The sequence below is a fragment of the Trichomonas vaginalis genome, chromosome VI (genome assembly GCF_026262505.1).
Source record: "Trichomonas vaginalis G3 chromosome VI, whole genome shotgun sequence".
NCBI lineage: Eukaryota > Parabasalia > Trichomonadida > Trichomonadidae > Trichomonas > Trichomonas vaginalis.
In genome coordinates, this window is record NC_067208.1 from 1891778 (window position 1) to 1905951 (window position 14174).

Consider the following 14174-nt stretch of genomic DNA (forward strand, 5'->3'; position numbering starts at 1 on the left):
TCAACAAAACCTGTTGGTGGTATATCTGAGTAAGTATCTTCAAAGGAGTATTTTTTACCATTCACAACAATAAAATCTTCTGGTGTCAAAAGAGCAAAACAGGCTTTAGTCGTCATTGTGTTTAAGGTTAGTTTACAATATCGTCCTTGAGGACTTTGTAAGTTTGTTGTTATAGAATTATATGACTCAGGGTTTTTAGTCGTAATAGTATAAACCATTATGTCTTCTGCCATTTATATATATTTAAAAGTTTTTCTGAAAGTGGAGAAGAACTTCATCTAAACTTTCACATGGCGTTTCTTGAAGTTCTCTGTCTAAGAAGTTCAAATATTTTGTAAAGACATAGAACTTTCCTTTGTCTACACGAACAAACAAAACAGGGTCTTTCATATCGTTCAAAAGTGTGTAAAGTCCTTTACATGAAATAAAGTCTATATTATTTTTCTTCAAACATCTTTCAAGAAGTTTTGACATTTTTACTTAGCAAATAAATTTTAATGAAATGTTGTGGTCGTCAAATATTTTTATGACGTCTGAGAAACTATATTTTAAGTTCAACGTTTCACCTCCTTTCATAACGTATATCTTGTCAATGACATTATATGAAACACCACAGCAAGCAATGTCGGGTTCTATTTCTTTGATGTTTATATCGTCTGCCTCTGTCAAAAGTTTCAATAGTTCTTTCAAAACTTCATGAGGTGCAATGACATATGAGTTCACTTTTACAGGGTTGTGTTCGACCAAGTTTAACATTATACTTAAAGCTTGACAAATCTTCTCCTGAGTTTGAAGTTTGTCTTTCAGTTGTTGGTAGTCGTTTCGAATATCTGCAACAGAACTTAAGTCTCTGCTAACTTCAGGATATGTTGGTTGTTCTTTTACAGGAACTATTGTTATACCATCTTCGTCTTCGTATGGTTTCCCCACTTCAACATTTCTGTCTTTGACATTGACAACAACACTTTGACTGTTTGTTTGAGTTGGTGAATTTAACTTCACATCTGCCACCGCCATTAAACCTTTTGAAACACTTACGCTTCTATTTTTCGGAAATGACATTTTACTACAAATAAAAAGATGGACGTATTTGAGTATCTCTTCGAATTGAAGCAAAACAAGGTTTATACTCACAAACAATACAAACATTGACAGAATAGTTCTTTACACAAACAATGGAAAATGTTATAGAATAGCAGTCTTTGCTGAACCTAAATATTTTCATAAAGCAAAGAAAGTTGGTATAACTGAAATGGTGAAAGTTCTTGACGTTGACAAAAATATAACTTCAAAACTGACCGATATTACTAAAGGAAAGTTTATAATACAATATTATGTCAAAACTGGCGTACTGTCAATATTTGACGGAGAGAAGTCAGTTCAAGAACAACTTACTGACCTGCTGCCAAAATCTGCTCGATGGAAGCTGTCGTTATACCAATCTGAGGAGCCCCAGCAGGTTTCATCGAACGAATCTTCAAAAGAGCATCTTCCGTGAAAAGTGCTATTGGTTTTGTAAACTTCTTTGCTTTCAATTCATCAGGCCCGTCTCTGTCACCAGTATATTGTATTTGAACTGTACAACAGTTTGAAATACCACCCATAAAGTCTTCTGAGTCAGCAAATGGAATGCCAAGCCAAAAGTTTGAACGGTCTCCATTTGTATATTGAGTTTTTTGACTTCCTGTATGAGTCCATACTTTCACATATGGCATAATAGAACTTTGCATTTCAGGGTTAATGGTTGTTGTGAAGTTGTTGTTAAAGTTCATAGCATCTAATGTCAAGTTGTATATGACCTCATATCCTAACTGTAGAATATTCTTCTCTTGGATAATATTTGCCATCTATGTTTATATGATATTTAATACCAGGGTTGTAGAAACAAGAATAGTCATTTATAGTTCGTCTGAACAGTACAAACATAGTATCTGCATGTTTCATTGCAGTTGTTAAAGCAATATCGTTCTTGCACCTGGGTCAGCACTTTGGTTTCCAACTTCACCTGCAAAGTCTTTGACAGATATTTGGTGTATAGGGAACATAAGTGGAACTGCAATATATTTGGCAGCTAAAGCATTTGAAATATCTGGGTCCAACATATAGACTGCAAGTCTGCTTTCTATTCTCTTGCATTCAAATTTTTCGCATGTGAACTTAACTGGGTCCCAAGCAGTTCCAGCAGCATTGAAATAATAGTTTACTTCAGTGTTGAGGTTTGAGAAACCAAAGTCTAAGTCAACCTTATCTTTGCAAAAGTCACAGAACTTGGCTCCACCAGTTCCAGCTACAGTAATGCTGAATGGGTCTTGTGTTGGTGCAATGACTAAGTTATTTTTGCTTGGAGTAAGTTCGATAGAAATTTTTCCTGCCCAGTTTGGCAAGTATCTTAAAAACCTGAAGATGAGGAAAGATGACAAAGGAACTCTAAGTTTCAGTTTTACTTTGGTTACTGCTGCTGCAGTTTGTCCAGAAAGGTTAACATAAACTCCTGGAACGTTAGGGTCAAGTCTTCTTATTTTCTCAATAGTTGCATACTGGTCTGTTTGTTCTCTAGCTTGTGGTTGTACTGAGTTTCTCAAAGCGAACCATTCATAGTTTGCCCATGTTACTGTTTGAACTAAGTCAGAGTTAGAATATATCTTATATCCCATGAAAACTTCTGGAGCATATTGGTATCCGACATAGAAAATTCCATTGCAACCTTTCTTGTCAGACAACTTGGCAGAAGGTTTTATTTCAATGTCTTGTTCCACGTATAAGAAAGAGTTGTCAATAGAAATAATATGAAACCTGTCGCATGCAATATCTACTGCTGTTGAAGAACCTTCTCCAAACTCACCTACGTTTCCATAAGAAACAGCAGTTGTATATTCGTAAGTTCCAGGAACTATTTCTGACCTTCTAATGGCATTGTCGCATTCGTTATACCATTCAGAAACATTTCCGTTCATGGCATCCAAAACTGTTGGCGTAATATTCTGAGCGGCGTACATTTCATATGGGTAAAAATATAGAATAGTTGGATTTATGTGTCATAATAAAACCCACTTGGCACAAGCTTTACTTTCTTCCTGACTGAGTTTTTAACTCTTCTTTTTCCTTCATTGCCACTACTTTCACTAGATGAAGTTACTTCTTCACTACTTTCTACAACTCTTCTTCTTTGGTGTCGCTTTGGTAACTTGCCCTCTGCTTCAAGTTGTTGCATCTTTGCCTCATGTTCACCTAGTATGTTGTAAATTTCCCATGTCCTTTTTGCCTTTGGGCTCTGGTCGCCCATCTCAGGTAACCTATATCCTAGAAAGAGTTTGTCATAGTTTGTATTTGAGTCTTCGCGTATTGTTTGCATGACTCTTTCCTGAGTTTGCGGTTCAAGCTCTTCAAACAGAGCTTGTCCATATGGAATAAGCTCGTTTCCAAATATATGTTTTTGTAGCCATTCTGGTTTTCTTTCCATGTTACCAACAATATCTTTTGTGAATGGGAAAGCTTTTACCCAATCTTTCAGTCTTTCGTCATTTATTTCTGTAGTTGGTTTTATTTTGTCAAGGAACATGTTTTTCAATACTAACATTTCATTTGGTACTGTCCATTTGAGTTTTCTTAAATATTCATCCCTTCTCGGTTCATTGTCTGAAAAGTAAGTTTTTATGACATTTTGTAAACTTTCGTTTGCAAGGTCATGTACAATAGGTTCTCTTCCTTCTCTGTCCCTAACTTTCTTTCTAAACTCTTCACCAAATATACCATCTCTATGGTTCTGTGTAGTTCTTTGAGATAAATGTTCTAGAACGTCAGGTGTTATATTTCCATCAGCCATGTTCATTTCATACTGGTCCAAAATATCTGCATTTTTCATATCTTTCAATGGCATTAAAGCCGCGCTGAAAATACCTGCTATATCTGGTTCACCATTCACTTCCATTGCGTCTACAACTTCTTGGAATTGTGGTTGTAAGTTTATGAACCACCTATCTGGATTAGCTTTATGACCCCATCTCATTGTAGTTCCATAGTCTGCAGAAACAAAAGTAGGTTTGTTTCCATCTTGGTTAGGTTCTGAATGAACTTTAAACAATGTTTCATTTCTATATGTTTTGTTGAAATTTAACCTTTTATTTTCACCGAGTTCATCCAAAGATTGAACGTTAAATGCTCGTAAGTAAAAAGGGTTGTTGTATTTGTGTACATTTTCTTTCAGTACTTCCATTCTATGCTGAATATTTTCATCTGGTGTTGGAGTCTTTTGTATGTCGGCGAACATTTTTCGATATCCTTCTACTATGTCAGCCGAATTTTTTTTAGACTCTTGGAAAGATTCCATATTCTCCGCATACTCTTGTTGAGGGTCAAGATTTTTCGGCTGTTCCAAATCTTCATCTAGTTCTGTGAAGTTAGTTTCCAAAGGAGGGACTTGTTCGTTTCCTTCAGGCTCTTCTAGCTGTTGTTGCTGAACTATTTCTTCCATGTCTGGTTGTATCTGAACTTCTTCCTGTTGAGTTTCTTGTACCTCATCTGCTGGCATTTCATATATTCCGAGACGGTTTTTAACAAATTCCCTATTTAAGTCATCCGCATTCATAAGCCTTTCTTCTTTCGTTCCGTCTCTATTTTTTACGCGTTTCATGAAGAGAGTTGAATTGTCATTTAGCTCTGACACCAAATATCTCGGAGTAAATTCGTTCATGTCATTTGGATGATATGCTATTAAATCATATCCCTTAGCGAGCTTGTATTTTCCAGGTTTGAGATTATATCCAATTTGGTGCTGAGCCATAAAGCTAAATAGGTTCGGGTCAGTATTTCCTTCCTTGAACTTTCTAATAGCTTCTTTATATCTGTCACTAAAGTCAAGAGTATCTGGGTAACCATACTCTTCCTTCAGCATTTTTAAGAATTCTTGGTTTCCTTGTTCTCTACTTCTTTTATGTCCTTGCTCTGGTTGTGGAGGTTGTTGTTGTGCAGGGTTTTGAACTGTTGGTTGCTGTGCTGGTTGTTGTTGTGCTGGATTTTGAACTGTTGGTTGTTGTGTTGGTTGTTGTTGTGCTGGTTGTTGTTGTTGTGCTGGTTTTGGTGCATGCCTGTGTCTGTGTCCATGTGACGATGTAAATGTTTTAGGTAGTCCTGGTGCAAGTGCTTCTCTTGGAGGGTTTGGTGGTATATAAGTTCCACTAGCTAGTATATAAGTTCCACCAGCTGGTATATAAGTTCCACCAGCTGGCACATATGTTCCATCTGCAGCATAATGTCCTACCTGACTTTTCGTTCTTAAGAAAGCATTTACTAGGTCTGTTTTGGTCTGTTGTAACTCTTTTTCTTGACTTTCCACAACAGTTGCTCTAACGGAGTCATAGGCACTTTGAACTGCCTGTCTCGTTGCTGCATCTGTTATTTTCGTCATATTTTGTGCTACTTCTCTTAACTCTTTGTCGAAACCTTCAGACTTCAGTTTCTTTCCAGATGAGAAGTCGTTCACTAGTTTCACCTTACTATGAAGAGCTTCGAAGGCGTTCTTAAAGTCAGCATTCATTAAAGCTTCATTTGAACTGTCTTCATCCGCTTGTATTTTTGTCCTTATTGACCCTATAAGTTGGGCTGCTTTAGCGTTGGCTTGGGCATCTAACCAGTCATTATTAGCTTTTATATATTCTGCGCTTTTCATTGCCTTTTGCATGGCTGCGTCGTTATTTTTACTTTCTTGTGCTAAGTTTTCATACTGTACGGTTTGGTTTTGCAACTGTAAAAGTTTTTCTGCCTTTACATTTGCTTCAACTTCTTTTTTATACTCATTGCTATCCATATATGTCTTCAGGGCTTTTTGTTTTATTTCTTCATCTTTCAGTACTTTATATTGAGTAGTATGGTTTTTCAAATTTATGACATCTTGTTCCATTTTTGCTACTTCTGCTGCTTTTTCTGACACTTTTTTCGCATATTCCTCTGTACTTAGTTCTTTCAGTTGTTCTTCTTTCTTCTTTTTCTCTACGTTTAACTCATTGAGTTTCTTTGTGTGTCTGTCATATTCTAGTTTCTTTTCGTTTTCACTTATTTGCTTCTGTATGTCTATGTTTGACTTTTTGACATCTGTTATTTGATTTTTGAGTGAACTCAAATTCATTTGACTTTGAGGGTTATAGGCTGTTCCGTCTGCAGCTCCACCATAGCCTGCCATTTTCGCTAAAAGTGCCGCTCTTAAACCTCCACTCTGTGCACCAATAACTCGGTTTAAAAGCATAGGATTGCTTGACATTTGTTGCAACATAGTGGGGTCATTCAGCATTTGTTGTTGCAACTGTTGTTGTGGTGTTAGTTTTACTATTGGATGTTTCAATGCTCCCTTCCTCTTACGTATATTCTTACGTAGCTTACGTGGCATTTTAAGTGAAGTTAAAAACATTTACGATGAAGAAGTTTCGACAAAACATTTACGAAGAAATCATGAAAATTCATGAGGTGAGAAAACAGGTGAGAAAAGAGGTGACATCTCACCTCTTCACCTAAATTATATTTTTGGGTCATTTACGCTCATTACGAAGAAATCATGACAAAACATTTACGAAGAAGTCTTGACAAAACATTTACGATGAAGTTTCGACAAAACATTTACGAAGAAGTCTTGACAAAACATTTACGATGAAATCATGAAAATTCATGAAAATTCATGAGGTGAGAAAACAGGTGAGAAAAGAGGTGAGATCTCACCTCTTCACCTAAATTATATTTTTGGGTCATTTACGCTCATTACGATGAAGAAGTCTTGACAAAACATTTACGTTCATGTTTGACAAAACATTTACGTTCATGTTTGACAAAACATTTACGAAGAAGTCTTGACAAAAAAGTCAACGGCTGGTCGGCTGGGGTTCGGTCCTCCTCTTGGGTCTTGGGAAAAATTTCTTATGGGCTAGAAGGCACGAAGTGCCTGGAAGCCCCACTACCTTTTTTTTTTTTTTGAATTATGCAAAATATGACTAAATAATTATAAATTTCAAGTTAAATTTTAATTTTGATAAATAATTTAAATTTCAAAATATCAAGTTCAGTTCGACTATGTATGTAGTAATTCCTAGTTAGTATACAAGTCTTGGGTATGGTGGCACTGCGTTCCACTTTACTCAATACTTGTGAATTTGACACTTTACAAAACCGTTAACGTATAGTTTACAACATGAACGCAAAAACTAACTTAACCTTAAATATTTACAAAGCCGCCAACCACTTCACTTCACTAACGAACTCACTAATGTAAAAATAAACGTTCTCACTATCGTTCTCACTAACGACTTCACTAATGTTCTCATAAATTTTCCTCAATATCTTCATCATCAGTGTTAACCCTATTGTAGTCATACTTGAAGCCATAAACTTTCTCTAACTTCTTAACGTACAATTTACATAACTTACCTTCGTCATCGTATGGTTTAATGATATAACTATTTCTATCTTTATACACAGTCAATGAAAAGTCAACTGGTCTCGGATGTATTTGAAAGAACATGTTATGCTCAGGAAGGAAGAATAAATGTTTAAATGTATGTTTGTTATACTGTGGAATTCGAATGAGTTGCTTTTGTTCTGTCATTTACATCCAAATAAAAATTTTCAGTAAACTAAAAAATAAAATAAAAATAAATGATATCACCACCCTCACACGTATGAAAACATCCATTTAAATTTAGGTGAAGTGGTGAGATCTCACCTCTTTTTTCACCTGTTTTTTCACCCTGTTGAATTCATTGCTTTATAACTCTCTTCCTTGGTTTCTTTTTAGTTGCTTTCTTCACGTCTGTCTCCAACTTGACTGTCTTTCTTCTTCGTCCGTAATGATACCAGTTACTTCCACCAGTCAATGGGTCAAATGGTCTTTCGTAAGGGTTTCCATACATTCCATAGGGACCATACGGAAGAACTACTGGTGGAGAAGAAACATTTTCTTTAGTTCCATCGACTCTATTTAAATGCATTGTTTCACCTTTCATCTGGTCATTAAAGTCTTTTGCGTGTTTTGCAAACTCATCATCCTTTCCTAAAGCATTTTCTGACTCAGTCGCAACCAAATTGGATGCTTTATTTATGAGCCCTATTTTATTTAATCTTAACTTCTTTGCAACCCAGCCTCCAATCTTCCCTTTATTTGCATCTAATGTCTTTGAAACTCTTCCTCCACTCATTTTATTTACTGCATCATAAGCTCCAAGTGCTTTTGCTCCAAATGCTAATGCTTTTGTTCCCATTGCGCCTAAAGCTGCCCAAGCTACCATTTACACCATATTAAAATCATCTCTCTTCAATATTATCTCATAAAAGTTCTCGTTACTGGAGAAAGTCAATGAAACATAAGAGTTCTCACGGGCTTCGCCCTCACCGCTTTGCGGTCTATCTAACTTCTTTCTTATCTCATCTATTCGCTTCAAAATGTCTGAACAATTGCTAACATCTTCTACAACAGTTATTTCATCATGAATGACTTTCATGAACAAGCTCATTTAATATGCAATTAAAATCATCTCAATAATGAGTCCATCCTTTCCATCTTTAGGTAGCACAACATCTTTCATTGAAGAAGGTTCGACAAGTCTTATGTTAAACTTACTGACAAAGTTTGTTATACTATAATGCTTCGGTGGCGAATACATGTAGTTTGAAAGACATAATATAGATTCTTCAGCAAATTCACTTATACTGGATTTTATAACAATGTTCTCACGAGACCAAACGCCACCAATTGACAATCTTGTAAGCAATCCTGCTGAGCCTTCAACTGTAAACGTCGATGGTAACATTCCACGAAGGTCATCTATTGACATCTTTGAGTCACTGAATTTAAATATTTTCTTAAAGCAATCGTCATTATCTAACCATGCAATAGCTTTGAAGTTTTCATTCGAATATACATCTGCTTCATTAAATGTAAATCCTGACTTCTTTGCAGAGACGACTTTAAAATCTATTGAGTTTGTTTCAAAATTATATGCTATGGTAACTTCTGAAGGTAATGGATGTCCTTCCGCAGTCAGTTGTTCTCTCACTACCGTTTGAAGCTTTGTATTAAAAACTTTCATGTCATCTCCTGTGTCTAGGTTCACATACACAGCAACAGGGAAACTATCTTGCTTCTTTGTTTCATCATTATATCTCAAAACATTAAAGTTCTTCAATAATATTGTTCTTCCTGCTGGAATACTTCGAACCTGTCTGATTTCAATAGCTTTCTCACCTCCTACATACTCTACCCAGTGTCTTGGATATTCATAAGTATACTGACTTTCTTGAATTTTGGTTGGTTTCATCATAACATGTTCATAGTATATCTTTATACTCTTGTCAGTTAGACTCGGTGCTATGTTCTGAATATTTCTGACTTGCATTTTTAATGGAGATAAAATGAAGCATTTAATACATGATGTAGATGAAGACATGAATGAAACTACAGACAAACTTAACTCTTCTCTCATTCTTCCTTTCAGTAAGGACTATGAGTTCTGTTCAAATGGTGTTTATTTCTATTGTGGAAAGATGGGTTCAGGTAAGACATTTAACCTCATTCGTCATATACTCATAACAGAGCGTTTAGGAAACGACTCTACTATGACCAAATCATTATATCAGCAACTTCAGACTCTATGGATTCAACAGCGAAAACATTTATGTCAAAAGTTCAAGCCTCTGTCGTTAAAGTTCCAGACAGTGAACTCATTGAATTTCTTCAACGTTACATTCGACGTAAGAGGAAATATTATGCCATCGTTGAATTTATACAGTCAGGAATGCAAAAGACTTCAGAAGAGATGGAAAGAATTATTGACAAACACCACTTACGTCAGTACTCAGGAGTTTACGATATGAAACGACTGACAAACTACATTCTGTCAAAACTTTCAAAATACCCCTTCAAAAAGTATCCTTCAAATACTCTGCTCGTTTGTGACGACTTCGCCGGAAAAGGTTTAGTGTCAAAGCCTGACTCACCATTAGCTAACATCATAACTAAAGTCAGACATTACCATTTAACTGTAGCAATACTTATGCAAACATGGCGTTTCCTTGCTTTAAACATAAAACGTCTCATAACTGACTTCGTTATCTTTCAAGGTTTCTCACGTTATGATATTGAACTCATTTGGAAACAGTCAGGTATAACATTACCTTTTGAAGAAATTTGGGAAGCATATAAGTCTCTCATCTCTCCTCGTTCATACCTTGAGATTCATATCATGACTAATACCATTAAAGTCAAAAATATTCCATGGGAACGACCAACATTGTTTTAAAGTTTAACCTTCAATTGACTGATGGTAAACAAATTCCATGCATCTCTGTCGCCATTTCTGTTAATATTTTTGCTGTCATTCATATCATCCACTTCCCCATCCGTTAGCTTTTGAGGATATGCGTTAGAATAGCTGTTCTTAAATGAAGGCTTTTCACCTTTGAGAGCATAAACGCTATAACTTTCTGCATACTTTATGTTTGAACCTCCTGAGCCATCATTGACATAAATTTTTATAGGCTTCCACCCTTTGTTCATATTCCTGCTTCTTCCCTTTGCTCTTTTGTTCAGTAATTCTACATCTTTATACACAGCTCCTGTCTCAGTGAATTCAACAATATTTTCATTCGTTAGCTTTACATTCAAACCCTTGTCGAGTATATTGTTCATTTCATACATATAAAAGGTTTTTATTCTATATGAAATGAGAAGCAAATCCATCTTAGCTGGTGCCGTTAATGTTCCAATTGAACCAACATCAAATGTTGACTCACGAACGACAAACAATATTGTCATAAAGAACTATAGTTCAGAGTGTTTGAAAGAAAAAGAACCAGAGCTGAAATCCGTGAATTTAAACACAGCTTCAAACGCTAACGCTACATCAGATGTTAAGTTAGAGTATCCACCACTGGACCAAATTCTTTCAAGAGAAGCCAACGACAACCCTTACACAAATGTTCAAACAAATCCTTCAGATAACGTAGACCATTACCTTCTTCAGTTATACCAAACAATTTTACTCAAAGACGATAAGAAGCTTTTGGTAAATCTTATAAGCAAGAACCAAATAATTCTAACAAAGGAGGACCTTGAAAATGTTATATCACGAATAACAGGGAAACAATGCGTCATTGACTATCTCGACCCTGAAATCGAATGCTGTGGTCAAACGCCAATATTCATGAAAATAGGTAACATCCGCATCATTGAAACACCAGGAACTACAGGAGTTGAGTTTAAGTATAGATATTCGAACGAGTATACAAAACTTTCAACAGAATATAAACTTTGTTTGAAATATGTTTTAGTAAATTAAAGCAACTTATAGTATCTATCCAAAACTTCTTCAACAGTATCGAACTCATCTTCATAATGCAAACCTAATCTTATTGACTTGGTGCAGTTTTCACTAACACAATATTTTTCTGTTCTCTTGACTGACATAACTAACTCATTTGTTTCATCAAACAGCAACAACCAAAGTTCATGACCTAATACATAACATTCATACTTTATATTTTTAGCTCTGAGTTCTCTTGTAAGCTGTTGCATTTAATATTTTTCTAAAAAGTCAACTTCAACAGTCATTCGCACTGGTGCCTTCAGTTCTACAGGCTCTCCTTGAAAGTCAACAAGTCTGAATTGCATGTCTTTCAAATTATGAGGACTAATGCGAACCCATTTACCTAAATGAGTTGCTATGACAGGAACGTTTGGAATGAACATTGAATTGACTGCATAACAGAAGGATTTATATTCTACTGAACCTTTACTATTAACTCCTGAAATACCTGTGACATTAGCTATTTTTGACTCAATGTACAAACAATTACCATAACATACGTATGGAACAGATTTCATCTCAATCGTTTTGTCAACACTTTTCAAAGGAAATGTCATATGGTATGCTCCCAAAAGAAGTTGTACTCTATGACTCATTCTTGGTATCTTAAACTCCTTCGCATAACTGAACTTCAAAACTCCTGCAATAAGTTTAACATTCATTAAGTTTTCTTCGTTATCCTTGTTTATTGTAGTATTTATGAGAGCATTTAACACTCCAGCTAATGTTTCCATCTTATATTCTACATTATTGTGAAATCTTATTTCGTGCTTCTTTCCATCTATTTCAAGCTCCATGAAATCTGTTTCATCTGTTATAACGAATGAAGCGATAGTATTGAAGTCAACCATTCTGAATGCAAGTGGCTCATTCTGTAGACCTAAGTTTGTTTGTAGCTTTACTGTCCCGTATTCGTTTGGGTCTGTACTTTGCAAATAGAACAACATTTTATTCTCATTAAAATATGAGTATAGCTGCATATGCGTATGAAGCTGACAGAGCTAAACGTTTATATTTTGGTCAATACTCTCTCACACTTACTGACAAATATATTGTTATCAGTGATGGAAATACCGAGAAATACATAACATGGAAGGACTATGAAAAGTTTGACCCTATTTTAACTCCATGTACAATGCCATTCATTGTAAATGGTGAAGTTGTCATGAAGAACGACACAACAGTATATAAGTCTGTATATGAAGCATTAGAATATATGTTGAATTATAATCCCGAAAGATTTGACCCAAGCACTACACCATGTGCAATGCCTTTTATTAAGGACGGTGAAATCGTAAGAGTTCCGGATTCAACGGTTTATACTGCTGTTCAAAACAGTTTACAAAACATTTTAGCGAATATCTTTAATTCAGAAACTACAGAAATAAAATTACCATATATAACAGATGCTAAAGAAATTAAATCAAAAACGACAACATTATTTACGTCACTTAATGATTTAATGACTTATATCATTAATATTCCTGCACCAACTACAGCATTTGATCCAAACTCGACGGTTTGCAGTGTACCTTTCATAAATGACAGTTCATTAATTACTTTAAGGGATTCAACAGTTAATGAATCATTAAAGGCGTCATTAATGAAAATCATTGATTTTAACTCATTCACGAATACATATAATTCATTCATTAATGTTTCATATGCTTCTAAAGAAGGTGAGCCAAAAACTATCGATAAAGCGGTGTATGAAATAAAAGCATCAACGACGAAATTGAATTCGTTAACTTTTGACGGTGATAGTTTCGTTAATGACATAACATCGGGGAAAACAATTTTAACGAAAGAATATTTAAAATCTCATGTTAGTGAGTTCGTTGAAATTGAAAAAGAAGGTGGAATTAAGTTCGATCCACTGAATTTCATTTTCAGCTTAGCGAATGCGGGTGTTAGTTTCGCTGAATGGACAACTATACAGAGTGAAATAAATGCAATATGGACGTTTTTGGGGTCAAAAGCGGGAATGGGTGAGCTTGTAAATGCTGCAAGAACATTAGGTGAAACAGGAAATTTTGTAGATGGTTTTAAAAGACTTGTTTCAAATGTTTTAACAAACACAAAGAAATTATTTAGATATACCGTACATAACGGACGGATTTTCGAACAGATAGCAACAAACCCTCCGGTTATGGCTGCGTTGATGATGGTTAGAGATATAAAACCACGTAACGACGGGAACGAAGAACATGAACAACAGGATACTGGTCGGGTTATTCGAGACATTAAAAACGTGTATCCTGAAGTTATTGATTTATTTAGAGGAGTTAATGATTCAATTTCAAAACATTCTATAACCCTCGATGAAGAGAATAAATTAACAGATTATATATTCGTCATTATTGCAGAATTAATGAAGAGAATAAATGAAAAAGGAATTGGTGATATCATTAATGTCAGCGATGTAATGATGAAAAGAAATTTTGACTCATTATTTACAAAACCGAAAACAGAATATAGTCTTTATGACGTAATTACCGAATTAATGAAAAAGATTAATGATAATAAGAGTTCTGGCGGAAGAGTTGAATTAGAAGTGAATGATGTTAATGAGAAATTAGCCGAAAAAGCAGATAAAAACCACGTTCATTATATAACTTCAGACGAACAGATTATAACGGACTACCATGGATATTTAACACGAAGTGATGAAGCGAAGACAAAAAATGTTAATGAAAGAAGATATAAATACATTCGTGCTAAAGGTTATGACATAAGCTGTACTGTACAGTATGATGTAGCTAAAGCACCAGAAGCATTTGGTTATACCGGTGAAATTTATGCCTCTACTTTCAATGTTAACGGTGTATTAGTTGA

At 35.1% G+C, this 14174-nt stretch overlaps 9 protein-coding genes across 9 annotated transcripts, besides 2 other annotated features; 3 read left to right on the forward strand and 6 right to left on the reverse strand.

Annotated features, from left to right (window-relative positions):
- Positions 1–7757: part of a mobile genetic element that runs on past the window's edge.
- On the reverse strand, positions 481–1017 carry TVAGG3_0788970 (protein of unknown function, DUF4106 family; the record flags this gene model as incomplete). The annotated part of the gene is made up of 1 exon (XM_051246754.1): positions 481–1017. One exon carries the CDS (start codon positions 1015–1017, stop codon positions 481–483), a length of 537 nt encoding a protein of 178 aa, XP_051082229.1.
- TVAGG3_0788980 (uncharacterized protein) lies at positions 2484–2996 on the reverse strand (the record flags this gene model as incomplete). Its single annotated transcript, XM_051246755.1, has 1 exon — positions 2484–2996. A coding segment is annotated over one exon (513 nt), but the record flags the coding sequence as incomplete, so codon positions are not given.
- On the reverse strand, positions 3837–5896 carry TVAGG3_0788990 (protein of unknown function, DUF4106 family; the record flags this gene model as incomplete). The annotated part of the gene is made up of 1 exon (XM_051246756.1): positions 3837–5896. A coding segment is annotated over one exon (2060 nt), but the record flags the coding sequence as incomplete, so codon positions are not given.
- TVAGG3_0789000 (protein of unknown function, DUF4106 family) lies at positions 5959–6379 on the reverse strand (the record flags this gene model as incomplete). The annotated part of the gene is made up of 1 exon (XM_051246757.1): positions 5959–6379. A coding segment is annotated over one exon (421 nt), but the record flags the coding sequence as incomplete, so codon positions are not given.
- Positions 7072–14174: part of a mobile genetic element that runs on past the window's edge.
- On the reverse strand, positions 8490–9422 carry TVAGG3_0789020 (uncharacterized protein; the record flags this gene model as incomplete). The annotated part of the gene is made up of 1 exon (XM_051246758.1): positions 8490–9422. One exon carries the CDS (start codon positions 9420–9422, stop codon positions 8490–8492), a length of 933 nt encoding a protein of 310 aa, XP_051082233.1.
- Positions 10698–11312, forward strand: TVAGG3_0789030 (uncharacterized protein; the record flags this gene model as incomplete). The annotated part of the gene is made up of 1 exon (XM_051246759.1): positions 10698–11312. The coding sequence occupies one exon, from the start codon at positions 10698–10700 to the stop codon at positions 11310–11312; it is 615 nt and encodes a 204-aa protein (XP_051082234.1).
- TVAGG3_0789040 (uncharacterized protein) lies at positions 11573–12190 on the reverse strand (the record flags this gene model as incomplete). Its single annotated transcript, XM_051246760.1, has 1 exon — positions 11573–12190. A coding segment is annotated over one exon (618 nt), but the record flags the coding sequence as incomplete, so codon positions are not given.
- Positions 12304–12853, forward strand: TVAGG3_0789050 (organellar and viral DNA polymerase type B; the record flags this gene model as incomplete). Its single annotated transcript, XM_051246761.1, has 1 exon — positions 12304–12853. A coding segment is annotated over one exon (550 nt), but the record flags the coding sequence as incomplete, so codon positions are not given.
- Positions 13324–13816, forward strand: TVAGG3_0789060 (uncharacterized protein; the record flags this gene model as incomplete). The annotated part of the gene is made up of 1 exon (XM_051246762.1): positions 13324–13816. A coding segment is annotated over one exon (493 nt), but the record flags the coding sequence as incomplete, so codon positions are not given.